The sequence below is a fragment of the Juglans regia genome, chromosome 15 (assembly GCF_001411555.2).
Source record: "Juglans regia cultivar Chandler chromosome 15, Walnut 2.0, whole genome shotgun sequence".
NCBI classification, from domain to species: Eukaryota; Viridiplantae; Streptophyta; class Magnoliopsida; order Fagales; family Juglandaceae; genus Juglans; species Juglans regia.
The window spans coordinates 17,422,271-17,443,838 of record NC_049915.1 but is presented as its reverse complement, the minus strand read 5'-3'; the positions used below and the strand labels follow the sequence as shown (position 1 = coordinate 17,443,838).

The 21,568-nt window shown below is 33.2% G+C and overlaps 2 protein-coding genes and 1 pseudogene across 3 annotated transcripts; 1 reads left to right on the top strand and 2 right to left on the bottom strand.

The window, feature by feature from the left end:
* Positions 1-3,223: 3,223 nt before the first annotated feature.
* LOC108993116 (low temperature-induced protein lt101.2-like) lies at positions 3,224-3,895 on the bottom strand. The gene is made up of 2 exons (XM_018967882.2): positions 3,720-3,895; positions 3,224-3,615 (listed from the first exon to the last, which is right to left on the bottom strand). The coding sequence occupies exons 1-2, from the start codon at positions 3,798-3,800 to the stop codon at positions 3,532-3,534; spliced, it is 165 nt and encodes a 54-aa protein (XP_018823427.1). The 5' UTR covers positions 3,801-3,895; the 3' UTR covers positions 3,224-3,531.
* Positions 3,896-14,884: 10,989 nt separating this feature from the next.
* On the bottom strand, positions 14,885-15,002 carry LOC118344775 (annotated as a pseudogene).
* Positions 15,003-17,464: 2,462 nt separating this feature from the next.
* On the top strand, positions 17,465-20,956 carry LOC108993250 (protein TIFY 6B). Of its 2 annotated transcripts, none has more exons than XM_018968102.2 (7): positions 17,465-17,614; positions 18,733-18,941; positions 19,185-19,489; positions 19,603-19,693; positions 19,795-20,113; positions 20,268-20,328; positions 20,691-20,956. In XM_018968102.2, the coding sequence occupies exons 2-7, from the start codon at positions 18,759-18,761 to the stop codon at positions 20,788-20,790; spliced, it is 1,059 nt and encodes a 352-aa protein (XP_018823647.1). In that variant the 5' UTR covers positions 17,465-17,614; positions 18,733-18,758; the 3' UTR covers positions 20,791-20,956. The 2 variants fall into 2 exon arrangements, with proteins under 2 accessions (XP_018823647.1, XP_018823646.1); XM_018968101.2 differs by having other exon boundaries at positions 17,465-17,782.
* The last annotated feature ends 612 nt before the right edge of the window (positions 20,957-21,568 follow it).

Below are 21,568 nucleotides of genomic sequence, written 5' to 3'. Positions count from 1 at the left end.
TTCAAGAGAGAGAGCGCAATGGCGTTGAAGCAACGAACGTGGAATAGATTTCTATTTCTGGTAAAAATAGAAAAAACTTGTGACAATTTTCAACATACAAAAAATTACTAAGATTTAAAAAAATATATACATTATACAATTCTTCAAGATTTATGTTTTTAAGATTATATTATTATTATTATTATTATTATAGATATTTTATTATATTTTAAGATTGTTGAAATCGAAGCCTCCATCTTGAAGAAAAATTTTAAAGCCAAAATTATTATTTTCTATTATTTGTACCTCTACCCAAATCATTCCATTTCATTGGCATGTTTGTTTTTATAATTTTTCTCAATTTTTCTTAATTTATTTAATTATTAAAATTTTTTAAATTTTTATATAAAATAAAATTAATTAATTAATTTTTTTTAATTTTAAAATAAAAATAATATTAAAAAAATATATTCTAATAATATTTTATTCAACTTTTAACTTTAATATTAACTCATCTTCTCTCATCTACAAAAACAAACGATATTGAATCCTTACTTAAAATAATAGCACAAAATTGTGTATGAAATATTGATAAGTGAGAATTTATTATTTTTTTCAACTTCAATTTTTAGTACATTATAAGAAATATTGAGAGTTTATCCTCTTTTTGTCAACTTTTTTTTATGAATAATGTTGAAGTTCAATATCATTAATCTTTTTAGTAGTAGTTATTCTTCAAAAGGTTTTGTTATAGCTTTTCCTTCATATATATAATATATATATATATGTGTGTATGTATTTACATCATTTTTACTCTAAAATCTTTACAAAACACCTGTTTATGCAGTATAATTTAATTTTTAATATAATTTTTAAAATTTAAATCTTATAAATCAAATCTTATTATTTAAGTAATATGAATAGTGTACTTTACCTACCGACTCGAGAATAGAAACAATTCATACTTTTCTCCTTCCTGCCTTGTGAGAGTACACTAAAGTCACCATTTGATCTTTCTATAATCTTGGAAGTCTTATTCTTCAGATTTTCCTTCCTAGGTTGGGGAAATTTCCTAAACATCTTCTTGCATTATCTTCAAATCAATAGATTTTACTTTTCTAGGTCGAGGGAGAGAAAGTTCATAAATTTCTAAAGAATCTACAAGTCAGCATTTCATTTTTGTTTGACATAGAACTAGAACTACTTAAAAGTCTCTACCTCTTAATATATATATTGATTTCTCGAAGTTAGAATATTTCAATCCTCATTTTTAATTTTGCGTATTGAAGTTTTTTCTCAAACTTCTTCGAGAGAAACTACCATGAATATGACATTCAATCCCTCTTCAATATATCATATGCGTTCGGGGCTAAATACGTGTATGATAGATTAAGATATTTAAAAATTGTATTAGCTTTTAATCAATTAGCTTTATATAGTAGTTGGTTTTAAAACCTTGATATCCAATCATGCAAATTGCATTTATGCAGTTCTGAAGGACTTGCTAAATTAAAGATCATTCCACAGTACAATAGTATCAAGATGACTTGCTAAAATGGCATCCCTACTTATACAACTTTCATTCCACATAAATTAAAGAGAATTTAAATTTAGAAAAAATAAGCTTAATTAAAATTTGCCTTAACTAGTGAATTTCAGATATTAAATTTTATCAATATTAAAGACTGGCTCAAGTCGCGTATTCTAAATACGAGAGTATGTCAACTTTAACTGAGTTTTGCTAAAACCAAATACCATCTTTTAGGGTTGGGAAAGACTTAAATTTGGAGAGATAGTGATTGTTTTTGGAATAAAATGGAAAAGGCAAGGATTGGCCCCATCAAAAAAACTGAAAAGCTTTTGCCCCTTCAAGTATGGAACAAATTATTGTGCTTTAGGGTGTTGCAGAAGTGCTTTGTGGAGGAAGATGAGGAGTTGTTAGACATTGTGTAGGCCACTGAAGTCAAATAGAACAAACAAAAAAGAAGGCTTTGGGTGAAGCCAAAAGAAAACCCCCCAAGTCTTTTTGTAGTTTTCGGATTGAATTCTATAACCAATTCTAAATATTTTAGCAAGATTTTAATAATGAAGAAAGATATTGGTCGAAGAATAATTCTTCTCATTAGTCACTATTCACTGCAGACATCTCACACCTTATCAAAAATATAGAAAAAATTGTCAGACGTTGGATGTGGGAGTGAATAGTAACTGATGCATAGAAAAACTCATTGGTTGAATAACAAGATAACGCGCACATTGATATTTGATGATGATGTCTAAAAGTAACTCAAATCATCAGCAATAAACAATCAGGTTGGCATCAAACTCTCCACAAAATGAGAAAATTTGTACCATAATTAATCAATAATACCTGATGACACTCCAATAATTAAGTCAATAAAATGTTTTTAACTATAAATCAAATTGAGAAAGTATGGAGGAAAATATTAGTGTTTGTAAGTAAGAAAAGGTGGGCTTTTCCTTTAGCACTCTTTTCTATTGCTCTGGCGTGATTGTTGGAAACCTCACCCCTTCCTTATGCATCATTTTTCCTGTTTAATGAAGAAATTAACTAGCTTAAAAAGAAAAAAAAAAAAAAAAAAGAATTAAGAAAAGGTGGGCTTGCTAGTGGTGATGGGTTTATGAACAAGCCCATTGACCAACTTTATCACCATCAATATCTTTATTGACTAGACCTTTCCACTTGATCACATGCTGAGAGAAAAAGCCAGCAATTTAGGCGTCCCAGCTCGTCGTGCCAAAAGAGAGAACCACGCGTTTTTGAATCTTTTTAGACTAATTTGTGATTGCGTTGTTTAAGGAGCCTCTCCATGATGTTTTCACTCATGTACATAGCTGGAATCTCTAACATAACAGCACTACTTTTGGCAAATTGTGTTGGATCAAAATCCCGATTCACTAAGATAATTAGCTGCCTATAATTTTTTATTATAATTGAATCATTAGGATGATCATCATGGCGTACGTTGTTCTTATTATAGTTGAGTCATGAGATTATCTTAGCTTGCGTTTGGTTATTGAAATATTTTATAAATAGTAGTGAAAAAGTAATGATAGAATATTAAATAATAGTAAATAATAATAAATAATTAATAATAAATAATAATAAAATAATAAATAGTGATTACTGTTCGTTTAAATTTTTCACTGCAAATTAATTGTACATTCATTCTTTAGCATGTGTGCGCCATTGCGCAAAGATTGGCATGAAAAGAGTGCACCATATATAGAACATGTTTTCAGAGTCAATTTCCATTTCCATTTCCATACGTAGTTCCTTTAATCAAACTACACAGAAGACATATATGGGTACTAAACGAGTACTGAAAGAATATAAACACTTCCATGACTCAAGTACACTTATTGTAAACAAACAACAGTACATGATTTGAAAGAGATCAAAGCCACTCTCAGAACATCCTGCATAGACTGCTCCTAGTCCTAGAAAACATCGATCAATCACGTCCAAAATAGCAGATCATGTCACATATATGATCTTCTGGTACTGCATCAACCATGCAGGATGTCATGCTATCCTACCAACACATAAAGGGCATATATGATTCCCGGAATGTATCCCAATATTGTCAGCAGCAAATCTATCCAAAACTCCACCTGCATTTCACAAAATTCAAAAACAAATTCATGTTCATGAAATCAAAGAACAAGCACATGATCAGATCATATGAAAATCTGGTTTGCAAGAGAAGAATTAGTACTTCACAGCCATAGCGGAGGAAGACCCCAACAGGAGGTAGAAGTATTGCCAGAATTACTTCTACGAAAGTTTCTGAACCCATGAGTTCTTGATGAATTTGATGAAAGTTCTGCAGAAAGTAATGGGGATATTTTGCCAAAGTAGTGCTAATTCAGAGGATGGGTTTGCGTTGGATTTGGCAATGGGTATGTACTATCTAATAATAAGGAAGAGAAGTGAAATTAAACAAAAGAAGTTGGAACAGATGTCATTGGCGAGATGTCTGAGAGCGCCACGTTGTTGAGGGTTTGCTACGTGTCAAATTTTTAGCCATTTTGTGCTTAGTTTTGGACTCCCATTATCATGTTTGAGTTTTTATCCAAAATTGGTGAGTGTAGATTCGGATAGTGAGATGAGATGAGATGAATTAAGATAGTTTATGAATAATAATGAGACTATTAGTTAAAATTAAATAAGATGAGATGAGATGAGATGAATGAGATAGTTTCATCTCACATCTGTATCTAAACAGATCTAAATAATTTATGAAAAACGGTTAATAATTGTTAAAAGAGGGTAGTATATATATTACTGTTGAAATAACAGTTTGTGAAATTTTGAAAGAAAACGGTTACTAGTAGTTAAATCAATTTAAAAAATAACTGTCACTTAAAAAAAAGATAGCAATGATGTGTTGACAACAAGTGATGATATCATTGATACGTGGTTCTCAACTATCTTTAAGTACTATTGCATGTAGAACGTGGAATGTGGCGATGAAGGAATCTGGTTTGCATAAAGCCACCGGATGGATTTTTTTTTTAAACAAACTCATTTCATATAACTGAAGTTAAAACATACATCAAAGACAATGGGGAGTTTCCTCCAAAGAGCAGCGAGCAAACTCCCCATTGTCTTTAATGTATGTTTTAAAGACATTGTTACCGCTAGTTAAAAGTTCTCTTTCTATTTATTTTTTTTTCAATTTTTTTATTTTTATTTTTTTAACACTTTTAAATATTTTTAAAAAATATAAAAATATAAAAATATACTAATAGTCACTTCCTTAACTATTAAGTAAATAAAAAAAATTAAAAATAAAATAAAATACATGAGATGTTAAAATGAGGGAGCAAATAGAGTGGAAAAAATAGTATTTTTCTTCCTCCAAATCCACTATACACTCTGATATAATCAAAGCATTTTTATCAAGTGTATGAGCTATTACATTGTCTTCTCTGTTGATATGCTTAGTAACATAAACATCAAAAGAGCTAATTCTTGATCTTATATCTGAGATGATTATTCCAAAGTAGCTTTCATCTTGTGCATGTTTTTGGATCCCCATTACTACTCTTTTGGAATCACTCTCTAATACTACATTCCTCATTCCCAGATCAAGTCCAAAATTTATTTCTGTTAATGCTCTTACTGCTTCAGTAATTAAAGGGTCAGGACAAGGTAGTTGGTTCTTCCTAATGGTGGCTAAGTAATTACCTTCCTCATCTCTCACTGCAATGCAATACCAATCTTGTAATGCATTCTGTCAACTGGTGGAAGGGTCTCCCATGTGTCATTTCTCAATGTATTGGTTTGATTCTGGTTGATTGTTCTAGATTCTAGTGCTGCAAGATCATGTTGCATTTGATGGACTCGATGTAGAACTGTTTTGGGATCAATCAGAATATTATAAATACTTTTTCATTTCTTCTCCACCACATATTCCATAAAGTCAGAGCTAATTCTTCCATTTCATCCTGCTGTAACTTGTTTAACATGTCATCAATAAGCTCCTTTAAACTCTGGCATGAGGTCTTGCACTTTTGGATGGGGCAGTTGTTATCTGTCATTACCTTCTTTTTGCAGAGATTATCTTTAGTAGGTAGAATGTTGAGGCATGCTCTCCACAGGAAGTTCTTTATGGTTGGGGGAATACCAAGATTCCATAATTTAGTCCATTCCTCTCGAGTTTGTTTGTGTTGTGAGCCTTGTCCCTTATTTCTGTCTTGAATTTCTCCCTACAAGTAGTAAGCACTTTTGACATTAAATATCTCATTTGTTGTGCACCTCCATATCAGTTTATCTGGTCTATTGCAGTGACTGAGAGGTAGTTGAGTAATGGTATCTGTATCATCCTTGAAAAGACTACACTAATCAAACTGGTATTCCATTCCCTTGTTTGTTGGTTAATAAGCACCTCTACTTTGGCTTTTGTATCTGAAAACCACTTTGAGGTTTGAATGTGGTGGGTGTTGGTAGCCACTTATCTGACGATATTCTAGTAGAATTTCCGTCCACTACCCTCCAAATGGTCCCTTCTTTGAGTAGAGGTCTAGCAACTAGAAAGCTTCTCCATAGATAGGATGGTCTATTACCCAACTTTGCATTGAAGAAGTCAGTGTGAGGAAAATATTTAAGTTGTAATACCTGTGCAGCTAGAGAGTTAGGGTGTTGCAACATTCTCCAACCTTGCTTTGCTAATAAAGCAATATTGAGGTTTTCAAAGTCTCTAAACTCCAATCCTCCTTCAGCTTTAGATTTTCCCATCTGACTCCAATTAATCTAACTTATTTTCCTCTCTTGATTGATTTGTCCCCACCAATAACTTTTCATCATCTTGTTAATTTCATGTAATAGGCGTTGAGGAAGTTTAAAAACCCACATTGAATAAGTTGAGATAGCTTGTATGATAGATTTGAGAAAAATCTCTTTACCTGCTCTAGATAGAAATTTCAGCTTCTAGTTGTTCAATTTACTTCTCACTTTGTCAAGAATTGTAGTGAATGTCCTAACTCTTGATTTTCCTAGCAAAGCAGGTAACCCTAAATAACTTTAATAGGAAGATGTAGTTCTAATACCTGCTATGCTAAGAATATTGTCTTCCACAGCAACCCTTGTATTCTTGCTAAAAAATAGAGAGGATTTTTCTTTGTTTAATCTCTGGCTTGAAGCCAGTTCATATTGTCTAATCAAGTATTGCACCTTGCTCCATTCAATAGAAGGTTCATATTGTCCAATCAAGTATTGCACCTTGCTCCATTCAATAGAAGGTTCATATTGTCCAATCAAGTATTACACCATGCTCCATTCAATAGAAGAGGCTAGACAGAATAAAATACTATCATTTGCAAAAAAAAATAGATGATTGATGGTTATTTGTCCCCTTGCCAGTGGAAAACTAGATATGAGGTTCATCATTTCTGCTCTATTAAGTAGCTGAGTAAAAGTTTATGAGCATAGTATAAATAGATAGGGTGATAAGGGATCACCATGTCTAATGCCCCTCGAAGGCTTAAAAGAAGTCTGTGGGTTTCCATTAATTAAGAGATAATAAGATACTGTCTTGACACAGTTGACTATGAGAGCTATCCACTTGTTTGCAAATCTCATTTTTTCCATCACTACTGCGATAAAGCTCCACTCTAATATATCATATGCTTTGCTCATGTCCAATTATAAGGCTATATATCTTGATGCCCCTTTCAATCTGCAATTCATTGAATGTAATACTTCAAAAGCAATTATGACATTGTCTAGAATTTGTCTTCTAGCCACAAATGCACTTTGAGTTGTGGAAATGATTTATGGCAGGATTTGTTTCAATCTATTAGCTAGAACCTTGGCCATAACCTTGTAGATTACATTACATAAACTGATTGGCCTGAATTCATTGATTTGTGTTGGACATTTCTTTTTTGGTATGAGAACTATAAATGTTTCATTGATGGTGCTGTCCTAGTTGTTAGTATTTAAGGCCAATGTCACTGCTTCACAAAGTTCCTTGCCTACTGTATTCCAATGTTGTTGTTATTTGAAAATCCATCTGGTCCTGGTGAGCTCATTGGATTCATAGAAAATACATCTTCTTGTACCTCTGTGAAGGTGAATTCTGAAATCAGCCTGCTGTTCATTTCCTCAGTGACCTTTGCTTGCATAGGTTCCAAACAATCATTTATTCTAGTTGGGTTAGAAGTGGATAATAAGGAATTATAAAAATGTTGAAATACTTGCTTTATTCCTTGAGAAGAATTATGAATCTGGCCATCATCATCTTGAATGCTACTGATATGATTTATTTTTCTTCTTTGTGATGCACACGTATGAAAAAATCTGGTGTTCTTGTCTCCATTTTGAAGCAAACTTTCTTTTGCTCTTTGTTTCCACTTCAAATTTTCTTTTTCTAAGAGCAATGTCACATCGTTTTTAATCTGATTTATTTCTTGCAGATCACTCCCATTGTTCATTTGCTGAAGAAGATGCATTTTTAGTTTTTTAGTCTCAATGTTTCTCATTGCTTCCTGCTTTTGGTTTATGCTCCAATTGAGTAGTTTTTTCTTGCAGCTAGTAAGCTTGTTTGATACTAATGCTATTGTTTGTGCTATGTTGAGCCCTTCATTCCATGCATTCGAAATAATACTTTTGCATTTAGTTTTTCTCCCCCAGCTGAATTCATATCTAAATATCCTTCTCTTCCTTCTTTCCTCTTGAAATTTTGTATTTAGAGTTAAGATAAGAGGATTATGATCTGATGTGCATGTAGGAATGGTAGTAACACTGATATCTGGATACATACTGATGCAATGTGAATTTCCAACTACTCTGTCTAACCTTTCTTTTGTAAACCTAGTGTCTTCTCTATTGTTTAACCAATTATATTTTGGCCCTATAAATCCCAAATCATTCAATTCACTGCCTTGTAAGGCTTGACTAAAGGATTCCATCTGAGCATAAGGTCTCACAGCTCTCCCAAACTTTTCATTATGATGCAAAATTTCATTGAAATCATCTATGCAAAGCCAATGACTGTTATCTATAGGTTTCAAAAGCCTTAGCAACTACCAACTCCCTTCTCTAAGTGCTATACAAGGGTTGCCATAAAACCTTGTGAGAAGTCACTTCTTCCCATTTCCAGGTTCTGTTATGTGAACAGATATGTGATGTCTAATATATGAATCCAATTCTATATGAACATTTGAATTCCACATCATAGTTATTCCTCCACTAAATCCTCTACTCTCTATCATAAAGCTCCTGTCATATCCTATTTTGTTCCTTATTCTTTCCATCTTTTCCCTGTTGCCTTTAGTTTCAATAAGGAATAGGATATTTGGGCTCTTATGTTTCACTAAAAGATGAAGCTCCTGAACTGTTCAAGGGTTCTCAAGCCCTCAACAGTTCCAACTAATGCATCTCATTTTTCCTGGTGGGGTTGTTGTGTTCTTGATTTAAGCTCCTTGCAGGATTGAGCATGGCTTTTAGTTTTTTGGAGAGACCCTGTTGCGCATTGTTAATAAACTCTAATGTCTCTCTTTTCCTACTTCCTATGTCATTCTTAGAAGTGTCCATTTGTGCCATTTCAGTTGCCCTTTCCATGAAAACTTGTCTTGCTCTTCTTTTTTTTTTCCATCCAGGTTTCTTTTTTTCACTTCCTTCTATTGCTACTAAGTTCCTCAAAGATTTCTCAGAATTACTAGCTAACTCTGAAGTAGGAATCCAGGCTTCATTTCCCCTTCTGTTTAGATTACTAGTTTCCCCTATCAAACTTTCCTTGTTAGTTAAAACTGTTTTAAAGTGATTGAATGAGAAGTTCTGGTCTGCTTCAGCTTTATCAGAATCTTGATGATATTCCACTTGTATGATATCTTTCCTTGTACTTTTCTAACCACTTGAAACTGAATTGTATTCATAATTAATATCAGCTTTTCTACAATCTTCTCCATTACCTAGTTGTGATATTAGCTTAGGTTGTTGTGTTCCACGAGCACTATTTCTTTTTTCTCCCTAGCCATTTGATATAGTAGGAGAAGCCCTCAACTACTGTCCATACCAAACAGTTCCCCATCCTGTAGTATTTCTTTTAGCTTTTTCCACAACACAGACTCTATGTACATGTTTTATAGCCCCACACTTGAAACAGAACAATGACAATCTTTCATATTTAAATTCTATCCATCTTTTTATCCCCTCAATTCTGACCATCTTCTACCCCAATCAACTCCCTTCTCATCCACATCAATTGTCAACACCTCCCCTATTGTGTTTCCAATCCTTTCCCCCTTCAAAAGTCATAGCAGCTAGAGGCATATGAAGTTGTATCCAGAAAGGTTCATGGTTAAAAACCATTACAGTAGGAGGCATGCTACTCGTGAATTCTTGAATACAAATCAGGTTTTTATCAAAAGATCAAGGTCTTCCATTCAACACCATTTCTATATCCATAACTTTCTAAAATTCCACTAGAAATTTGTTAGGCCCTACCTCTTTAGAGATGATCCAACCCTCTGGGTTCCATAGTTTGGTCATAGTGGCTTTGAAAGCTTCCTTGTTAATACTTTTTTCCACCACAACTAGCATAAGCAGACAGTTCTGGTCACACAAGTTTGATCTTCTAATCTCTTCCTTAGTGAAAGTAACTTCCTCTTTTTCTTTCTCTGTTAGCTTAAAACCGTCCCATAAGTATTCCAGTTCCTATGCCATGGTGAATAAGCTGGAAATTGTCTTTGATACTGTGAGAAATTGTTGAAATCCTATACCACCGCCTTATCTTTCTCAAGGAAAGAAATGACAACTACCTTACCTTCTAAAAAAGGAAAGGACATACCGAATAGACTTCTTTGCATATCATTTATATTTGTTTTGCATATGTTCACAGTTATAGGACATTGAAGTCAATAAATGTTTAATTGCAAAGGAAAATTTTTTGAAATGGCTAGCACCTCCTGGAGGTTATTATAGACTACATTTGAATGTTGAGGTCATCTTAAACGATCTGAGTTGATCTGTAAATAATAGTATTTATGAGTCTCATTAATATTTGTTTAAATGTAAATAAGTTGATGTGTTTGAATGTATGAAATAGATTGAGATGAGTTTAAATTTTTATAGAAAATTGAAAAAATAGTGAGTTCTATCAATGAATGGTTTGAGATAAGTTGAAAATTGAGATAATCTTGACATCCAAACATAGCTATAAGCTGAATTTTTATTAGAGTCTTAATCAGAATTCATTTAAAACTGAATTTGGTGTATCTTATGAGATGGAAGGGGTGTTATTATTATGGGCATGAACAAAAATGAAAAGGTTGTTACGTACAGACGATGTGGAGGACACTACAGTTGAGATGAGATAAGATGAGTGACTTTATTTATTTTCGTAGATGAGATGAGTTGAGATAAAAATTGAAAGTTAAATAAAATATTATTAGAATATATTTTTTTAATATTATTTTTGTTTTAAAATTTTAAAAAGTTGAATTATTCATGTGCAATATGGATTTTTCAAGGATTATATTAGAAGAGAAATGCTAATTGTACTTAAAAAAAACTTAATTCTTTACGTGTTAGTTATTAATATGTTAAAAATTATAAAATTTCAATTTCAAAAGAAAATTAATAAAATAAGTCTTATATAAAAAATTATAAATACATGTAATATTAGTCATATTAAAATGTGATTCTTCATGGATTGTAGATTGTCTAAATGGAGATCCTTCGCTTTCATCTCGTTAAGGCCCTATTCTAGCATTGATCATAGATCAAGTTGATCTTGCTTCAGACTTAATTTCTATGAAGTATCCCATGTCGGTAGAGAAGACATTAATGGAGTTTCTCATTTACTTGCTATTCATGTCAAATGTATTAACAGTAATGTTAGATACAATTATAGATTATACAAACATTATATATTCTTTTTGAAAAAGAGCGGAGTTCATTATTAAAAAATTAATTTTTTTTTTATGTGAATTACATATTTACTCATTTTTTTTCAAGATGAGTATGTGGTGGCTACGTATTCTATGACTGTAAATACTATTTCTCTTCATTTATTTGGTGAGTAATAAAATTTATATTATAAAAATAATAATTGATATGTAGTAGCATGTGTCAACATACCAGACTGCATCAATGCAGAGCATGTATGCCAATTAAACTTGCGTTTGATGATGGGCCTTCGAATAATTGGATGATTGGCATTGCTACTTATCCAAAAGAGAGAAACATTTAAAAATCTTAGATGGAATGGGCCTAAGCATGGAGTATAATAATTTTGATTTAGCCAAGACAGTAGCACAATCTTATAGAAAAGGGTATGTCAATGGATGTCCCCATCAGGCACATGCTTTGCTCAAAAGAGAATGTTATTGGAATTATTGGCTCCCATTGGCAAGTGAAGATCGAAATTTCTTATTATAGATAGTATCCACTGTTGTAAAATATAAGATATTTTAGTCATTGGAAAATGCTACATGCCCCGCTGGGGGCTCCCGCTGGGGCCTGTAGCATTTTTTTATGTTTTTTTTTAATTTATTTTTATATAGATATTTTTAATAATTTTAAATATTTTAAAAAATAAAATAAAAAATTATAATATTATTTAAAAATATTTTCTTAATTACGAAGTAGAATAAAAATTAATATTTAATGATTTTTTTTTTACTTTCTGATTAAGGAAGTGTTTTTTAATGATATTTTAAATTTATTTTATTTTTTAAAAAATATTTATAAGTGTAAAAAAAATCTATATAAAAAATAAATTAAAAAATTACACATAAAAAAGTACATGTTAAGCTCAACGGGAGCCTCCAACGGGAGCTGTAGTATGACTATTTTTAATATTTTTTAAAAAAATCATAATATTATTAAAAAATATTTTCTTAATCATGAAGTAAAATAAAAAATTATAAAAAATATTTTTTTTATAATTTTTTATTTTACTTCGTGATTAAGAAAATATTTTTTAATATATATTTTTTACTTTTGGATTAAAAAAATATTTTCTTAATAATAATTTAAATTTATTTTATTTTTTAAAAATATTAAAAAATATTAAAAAACCTATATAAAAATTATTTAAACAAAATATATATTAAATAATACTACAGCCCCCCGCTGGGGGCTGTAGCACCACCCTTTAGTCATTTCATATTATGTTATTAACTGACATGGATAGCATATCTTGTATTTTATGCTAAATAAATAAAATGGAGAAAATCCTTGTCCTAGTTATAGCTTTTGTTCTTTATAATCCACTTGATTTTTTTTTCCACCTGCATTTTCACCTTCTCTTATGCATTCTCTATATGCACTTTTATTTTTATTTTTTCCAACCTTTTTCCTAGAGAAAACTGATCAAAAGTGGGAAATGGTTGTCACATTTGCTTCAAAAGGATAAGAAGAATGATGAATTTGAATGGAAATGTTGGGGATAAGCACCACACTCACTAACAACGATAACGAGAAAGACAATGAAAAAAATCCAGAAATACAAGAATCAAGAATATACACTACATACATATTTACGTAATTCGGCAACTTGCCTATGTCCACGGAGCTTCATGTGATTTTATTCAGTGGAGATTACAACACACTGTGAGTTACAAGAGTTTTACTCAACTCACACAATCTCAACTCTCTCTCTAGGGCTTCTTTCTCTCTCGAGAAAGCTCTACACGCCGTTTACCTCTCCCTCTCTTCAATCTGATACAAAAACATATGAAATAACATTCATATATATAGGTGGCGTGAGAAACCTACTACGGCAAAATTAGGGTTCTTCGCTTGAGCGGAGTGTCGAGCAAGCCGCAAGCGAACAATTTGTGTAACACTCGCTTAAGTCGACTATCGATCACCGCTTGAGTGAACTCTAGGGTTGTGCTTCACTCAAGCCTATTGTCGTGCGTGCCTCAAAGGTAAAGATGTTGTTTCTTGTAATTATGCATGATCTCCTGTAATTATTCAGCCATCGCGTTCACAGCATCATCCTCAGTCTGTTTCTGACTCTGACAGTATCTTCTGATGTGACTGGCTTGCCACATTTCCAACAAGTGATTCACTGCTTAGATATCAGACTTGCTCCTGCCATTGGAACATGGTCAAGCATGTCCCTTCTCCCGATTGTCAATGTTCAGGGCCATACCCAAGATCTCGCCATAATCCTTTATGCGCACCTCCTCAGCTAGGATCAAATCTCTTATATTGTCGAACTTCAACTTCGCCTTCCCCAGCAAAATTACTCACTACCATTCTCATGGCCTCCCAACTATTTGACAACGATGCAATACAATCAACACTCTAATCTCATAATCAAACTCAATCTTGACCGATGACAATTGATTTGTGATAGTGTTGAGTTCATTCAAGTGTTGGGTAACAGACGTACCTTCTGTCATTCTTAGATTGAATAGTTTCTTCACAAATGCATCTTGTTATTCGCCAACGAATTTTCATACATATCTGACAAAGTTACCATAAGATCCATTATGGTTCTCTCCTTAATGACATTGTGCACCACTAATCTGGACAGGGTGAGCCGAATAACCTCCAGAACTTGTCGATCTAACAGGTTCCAATCAGTATCGTTCATGATCTCCGACTTCAGTCCCAACAAAGGAAGGTGGAGTCTCTTTTCATAGTGATAATCCTCGAGTTGCATCCTCCAATAACCAAAAGTTGTGACATCAAACTTCTCGATTCAAACCTTCACTTCTTCTCCTACCATCATTAAGCCCGAACTCCGAACCTTGGAGCTCTGATAGCAGTTGTTGGGGATAATCCCCACACCTACTAACAACGATAGCGAGAAAGACAATGAAATAAATTCAGAAACATAAGAATCAAGAACACACACTACACACAGATTTACATGGTTCGACAACTTGTCTACGTCCATGGAGCTGCAGTGGATTTTGTTCAGAGGAGATTACAATACACAGTGAGTTACAAGAGATTTACTCTACTCACACAATCTCAACTCTCTCTCTCTCTCAGTCTTCTTTCTCTCTCAAGAAAGCTCTACACGTCGTTTGCCTCTCCCTCTCTTCAATTTGATACAACAACATATGAAATACATTCATATATATCGGCCACGACATGAGAAACCTAAGGCGGCAAAATCAGGATTCTTCTCTCAAACGGAGTGTTGAGCACGTTGTGAGAGAACAATCTGTGCAACATTCGCTCCAGTCGACCTTCGAGCGCCACTCAAGTGAACACTAGGGTTGTGCTTCACTGGAGCCTACCGTCGCGTGCGCCTCGAACAAACTATCTGTCTGCGCTTCACTCGAGCACCAAGTCGAGCTACAGCTGAGCAAACAATTTGGCTGGTTCTTCAAACTATGCTCCACAAACACAACAGGAAATTGGTGATCACAAATTGGTATGAAAGTAGGGGGTTGATACTTTTTTTTGGTTAAAGTATGACGTAGGCTCTCCCACTTGGGGAGACCTTAGGCGAGCACCCCTCCTGTGTGCAATGATTAGGTCATGAGCCTTCTTGATCACCCATCGACCCCGTCCAGGTAAGTAGGGAGTTGATACTTGATTCTATAACTAAGTGGTAGCTAAAAATTAAAATTTTCTTCTCTAGAAATGTTGAAATTAATTTTGCCGTTGATGGGAGCTAAATAGCAATCCGACACAAGTTCCATCTCTCTCAACCTTAATGGATCTAGCCATACCTTCATTTCCACTGCATTCAAAAGGAGTAATATTGACCTTACACTTTTTGCTAATTTTCATGTAATCTGAAAGTGCATAAATTCCGTGCACTCATTTAAGAAAAGTAAAGAAAATTTGAAACTTATATAAAAATGCCAACTTTTTTACGGTGGATCCTAATGTTTTTTAAAGGGAACTCTTAAAAATATTATTTTATTCAGATTTTATTTTAAGGGTATTATAATTGATATGAAACTCAAACATCAACAATCAACCTTTCGCACATTGGGCTGTTAAAAGCTTGATTTAGAGATGGATAGGACTAAATTATTAATTTTGTTAACAAAAAATTAAATGTGCGAAAAGTGAAAATCCATAAGCAAAAGGATAAAAATGAAAGAACTATTTCACAACTCACAATTAATTATAGCCTATTAGTGACTATTACTTATTTATTTATAAATAAATAATAAAAATAAAAAGATGCGTATACGAAAGATGTCACGTTGCATAAATGGGAGACACCCCATTGTATTTGATTAGTAGAGAGTTAGAAACTTCGAGGGCGGGGGGACCAAAAGCGACGTCGTGTCAGTTCTAACCTTAGGGCCCCGCCAATCACATGCACTCCTCCAGTCCCACTGCTTCGAATCCCACCACATGCTACCTCCGTACCTTGTCCTTTTCTTTTTTATTTCTTTTCTTTTCTTTTATTCTATTTTTCACATCTCAATTAGTTTATTTTTTAAAAAATTTTATTTCTTCTAAAGTAATGTTATATGTACTTACAATTTTACGTATAAAATTTATTTTATCAATTTTCATTTTAAATTCAAATTTTATAATCTTATTCATATCAATAACTGGCACGTCAGCCCGTATTATTATATAAATAAAATTTATAAGTATAAATAATATTTTCCTTTCTTTAATATTTAGCTTCCATACTTAGTAATAGGCTAAATAAATACAAAATTAAAAAAAAATGACCACAAATATAGAGTTGGCTGTTGATTTGGTAATTCTAATTTAATATTTCTCGTCAAACACGTGAAATTGACCACATAATGAGGACTTTTGGGATTGAATGTAGTCGGTCTTGATTAATACGGATAATCCTCATCCATTTTCTACTTACTCAATTACAAATGTGGTACATCCTAAGAGTTAGGGTGACATTTTCTATGCTTGCGTTAGTAAATACCAACCACCTAGATTGCTTTAATATCACTTTATTCTTCTTCAAGAATCAAAACTTATAGAATAGACATAAAATCAGCTTTATAATTTAACATGACATATCAAATTACGTCTATTAATTAATTTATTTTTATAAAATCTTTTTGTAATTAAGATCTCGTTTGATTACACAAATGAGATAAGATGAGATGAAAAATATGTAAATAGTAATGAGATAATTTATGAATAATAGTGAAATAGTTTAAATTAAGATGCTATATGGGTTTTGAAAAATGAGAGAGAAAAAGTTGAATAAAAATATTATGAAATTAAAATATTGTTAGAATATAATTTTTATTTTGACATTTAAAAAATTTGAATTATTTTTATGTTTTATTTAGAAGTTAAGAAAATTTGTAATGATAATGTAATGATTAAATGATAAAGTTAAAATTTTAAAATTAAAATATTTGAATATTATTTGAATATTAAGATGAGATAAAACGAGATATGATGTGATTTGATAAGTTGAGACAACATGTAAAACCGGAACCGGAGCCAAATTAAAGCGTTTGTCAATATAACTCCCTAAAATAGTTCTCAATAAAATAGCTTTCTTAATAAAAAATTATAAGTATTGAAACAATTTATGAATTTATTTATCGAGTTTTTAATTTTATCATTAATAAAAACCTTCCATTAACTCTCAATTAACAAATTTAATAAGTCAGAAGTCAGAATTATATAAGCACGCAACATGCATCTCTGTCTAACAAATTAAAAAAAAAAGTATAAAAATAAACATAAAAAAGGAAAAATAAAAAAATAAATATTTGATTAAAGACCCCAACTAAATGATTTTAAACGTTTTTTTTTTCGTTCACTCATCCAGATCACAGCTCAGTGGAGATAATTTTAAATTTAAAGCATTACCATGTGTCTTGCCACGTGTCGGACGTACCATCACTTTATTAAAAAATATCATTTTTCGTTACGCAATAATATTTTAAAAAATGGATTCTTTTATAAAATAATTTATAAAACTAATATTTTTTATAAATTATTTTATAAAAATATTTTTATTTTATAATATATATTATAAAATATGTTGCGGAGATTTTTTTTATTTAAACCCCACAAGACACCGGTAGTACCACCGTAGCTACTAAGTTCGCACCCTTTCCCCTCTCTCTCTCTCTCTCTCTCTCTCTGTGGTTGAAGCTGCAAAAGCATCTTCGTATGTGTGCTCTTATCAGCTCTTTTGCTTGTTCTTGTTTTCTCTGGGTTGCAGTTTTTGGTAAGGTAAAAGTACTTTGTTGTTGAAAGTTCTTTTGTTGGTTTCGTAAGAATTTTGAGAGAGAGAGAGGAAATAGTCAGGCACAGAGATGGAGAGGGACTTTCTGGGTTTGAGCTCCAAAAATGATTTGGTTTCTGTAAACATGGAGGCCAATGAAGATTCTAATAACTCAGGTGTTAATTATGGCTTTCTGGGTCCTCTTTTCATATTTCCTTCTGAAATTTAGTTCATTTTGGTGCTTATATATGCGTGTGTGTGTATATATATAACGTCAATTTCACTTTTCCTACTTTAGTTTGTCGTGTTGGGGGGGATAGATTCATGTCTATTGAGTAACATGAGCATGAGCGTGAGTTGCTTTTTGGATACTTTAAACTAATGCATGTGCCACGTTGAATTTCCTACCAAAAACTCATACTTTATTATCCTCAACAGCAGTGCCTGACAACTTGCTGCAACATTTATAATAAAGGACTGCATTAAAGTACTATACTTAGATGAAATTATTGAGTTCTTTTAAATGGTAAAGAAATTGAACTTAAATTAATGGTCACAAGGATTTATAGTTCTTGGATTTGCTCTTCTGAAAAGTAATGCATGAACTAAACAGAGTTTTGGCAGATATATATAGAGTTTTTTAGGTTTGATCCTAGTGATCTTAAAGGACATGGATGTTTGTTCTGTAGCTCTTTGTCCGCTTAGTGATATAAAGTAAGTTGGCAATGTGCTGTATTCGTTTGTTTGTAGTGAACTTTAATTGTTGTTAAAGGTTTGTTATGTTAATGGTGTTTTTAATCCTACTTTGAATCCTTTTACTGAAAAATCACGTTGAGAATATTCGATTCTGTCACTTATGCTTACCTTGTAGGAGAGCCATGATTCTTGTTGGCACATAGTTTTTTTACATGCCGTTGGTTTTCCGTTCTTTTCGGGACTTAAAGTCTTAAAGTACATCAATTTGATACTTTTTTCTAAGTTTGTGGTATTGAAGAGCTTTGGCATCTATATGGTAAAAATATATGAAAGGCGAGGCTTTTCTGCATATTTATACTGAAAGTGTTAATCATTCACGTACTTACTCGGGCATCATTTTGCATTTTCTTTGATTTTTTTTTTTTTCCAGCACAGCTGAGACTGAGAGGTTCAGGAATGCAGTGGCCATTCTCAAACAAGATTTCTGCAGGACCTCAGTTCCTGTCTTTCAGGGCTACTCAAGAAGATAGTCCCAGAAAGACTCTGCATGATCCACTGGCATCATCTGGATCTATGACTACTATTTCATCTGCTGCTGTTTTTGACACTAACCAGAAACCATACTCTGGAGTAATCCAGGTTTGTTTTTTGCTCTTTTGTTTGTTTAGATCAAGATTACTCAATTCAAACGATTCTCCTTAAAACAAGGGGAGTTAATCTTGAGGTATAAAATAAAATTTTACCTACACCTTGTGAATTTCTGATTGCTAATGTTGTTAGTTGGACTGAAGTTTGAGCATTCTTTCAATACAATATATGGTCTATATGGTTTGGTTATGGATGACTGATTCTTTCCCAATCTTAACTTGTTATTTTTTTCAGAAGAATTTGAGTTTTGATAAGCAAGTGGAGATGGAGAACCAGTATGCAATGACAGTACTCTATCCTTTACAACAACATGATGCCCATTCAATTCATCGCTCCCGGGAAGTGAGAATATTCCCATTCTCCAATCAACAAAATCAAACTAGTACTGTTGCTTTGGGCACCACTGTGCTTCAATCTCACCCTGTTTCTACTGGCCAGAACATGGTTGGTTCTACCATAAAACCGAAACCTCTTAGAGCCATAGCTCCTGTTTCTGTTCTTCCTTCCACAGGTTCTGTGGTTGGTACCACCGATCTCAGGTTTGTATGTGTCTGAAGATTTGTATTGTATGAGAATTTTACCAAAAATACTGAATCAGAACTATGGTTTTGTGAGGATATGTAGGAGCTCAATTGAGATTGATCTTTTGTAGGAATGGTTCCAAATCCTCTGGAGCACCTGCTCAGCTGACCGTCTTTTATGCTGGTTCAGTGAGCGTTTATGATGATATTACTCCTGAAAGGGTATATATATATATCCTTCTAGACATTCTCCTATCTATCTGTTAACTCAATATTCAATTTTCTTTTTTATTTCTTAATTCCTTATTTCTTTCTCTAATCAGGCTCTGGCCATTATGTTACTGGCTGGAAATGGGTCATCTACAGCACATGATATGACCCTTTCAACAACCCAAGAGCCTTCCCCATTTGATGGCGTGATTAAAAACCGGCCCCATACCACAACACTGTTCCCAGGGCCTCCAGACCCTCTTTCTTTTCCATCCCAAGCTTGTTCTGATCAGTTGGGAGTAGGAGCAAGTAGTACCAATGAATCAGAGAGAGTCAAACCAATGGAAGCTTCATCATTTCCCACCAACCATTCAGAGTCTCGCAAAGCATTCAGTCTAGCAGAATGTGCTGGAACAACATTAATTCCAACAGGTATAACTAATTTGTGTGTTACCTGCACATCCTATCCATTGGCTTCTCGTTTTTGTCGAAATTATAAACCATATAGTTGATACCAGCATGACAGTCTTTTTTGTAAACTATAGAAGTGGTACCAGTTTAAGAAATCTTTGTTATGTGTTTGCAGTGGGTTTGCCTCAAGCGCGTAAAGCATCCTTGGCTCGATTTTTAGAGAAGCGCAAGGAAAGGTATATGCCAGGTCGCCTTTCCATTTCATTTCGATTCAATTATGAGAAACTAAAATGTTTTCAGTTAACTCAAGTGCATTATCTGAGTAGGTGCTAGATGTTTAGCAACTATATTACCATTTTTTTTTATCTGGCCAGGCCTTATAACCCAAATTAGCTCAGTATTTTTGTGAAATGGGATGGATTTTCTGATATGAAGTCAGTTCAAATGTGTCCTTCAAGTTCTATTGAATCTTATGGATCTTCGTTTAGAAATACACACTGATCTCCATGGTCAATAATCCAAATTATTAAAAATTTGGAGTCATAGGTTTATGCTGTGTTAAGAATTGGTGCTAAATTCTGCTTTTGTGTTCATTCAGGGTGATGCACACATCGCCATACAATGTCAGCAAGCAATCTCCGGGCTGCAGCACTCCTAGATCTGATTCTGGTTCATCTCAGCCCACAGCAATGAATTAGTGAGAAAGAGATCAACAGAGAACAGCTGCACACTACTATAGTAAATAAAGGAGAGATCTTCATTGACATTGATTTTTTTTTTAATGTTAAGCTCAATTCTTTTCACCCCAAGTTCTAGATAAATTTGTCAGATATATATTATTGTTGGGATAAACAGGTTATCAAATGCTGGTTTGAAATAAATAATAGTGGAAGCAAACAAAAGAAATAACGAAAATCATACACAATACACCAAGATTGAAGTGGTTCAACTCAATTTGAGCCTACATCCACTAGCGGAGTCGGTCTCAATGAATACGCTATCAACAAAGATGGAGTACAAAAGATTAATTACAAAATCCTCTTCTCAAAGTGCCAATAAATTATTTGGAATATCACAAGAGGACAACACTCTCTCTATACAAGTTTCAGCAGCCTCAAAAGATAAGAAAGTAATAAATGAATGTTGAAATATTCGTATTTATACTAAAACGGTGCAGACCCTAAATTACGAACATTCACTCGAGTGAAGTGTCAAGCGGAGCTCGAGCGAACGTTAGGGTTGTCATCTCGCTCGAGCTGAGTGTCAAGAGGGTGTCGAGTGAACTTTCTGGTTGCCATACCGCTCGAGCTGAGTGTCGAGCAACTGATGAGTGAACTCTCGGGTTGCCATATCACTCGTGCTAAGTGTCGAGCGGGTGTCGAGCGAACTTTCGGATTGTGTCCAGCTCGAGCTCACTGTCGAGCAATTGATGAGCGAACTCTCTGGGTGAGATTTTGCTCGAGCAGCAAAGACACC

Coding starts and splice junctions, on each gene's coding strand:
- LOC108993250 (XM_018968101.2), top strand. CDS start 17,698: ATGGAGAGGGACTTTCTGGGTTTGAGCTCCAAAAATGATTTGGTTTCT. Junction 17,783..18,732: donor TGAAGATTCTAATAACTCAG/GTGTTAATTATG, acceptor TTTTTTTTCCAG/CACAGCTGAGACTGAGAGGT. Junction 20,329..20,690: donor TTAGAGAAGCGCAAGGAAAG/GTATATGCCAGG, acceptor GTGTTCATTCAG/GGTGATGCACACATCGCCAT.
- LOC108993116 (XM_018967882.2), bottom strand. CDS start 3,800: ATGGGTTCAGAAACTTTCGTAGAAGTAATTCTGGCAATACTTCTACCT. Junction 3,616..3,719: donor TCCTCCGCTATGGCTGTGAA/GTACTAATTCTT, acceptor TGTGAAATGCAG/GTGGAGTTTTGGATAGATTT.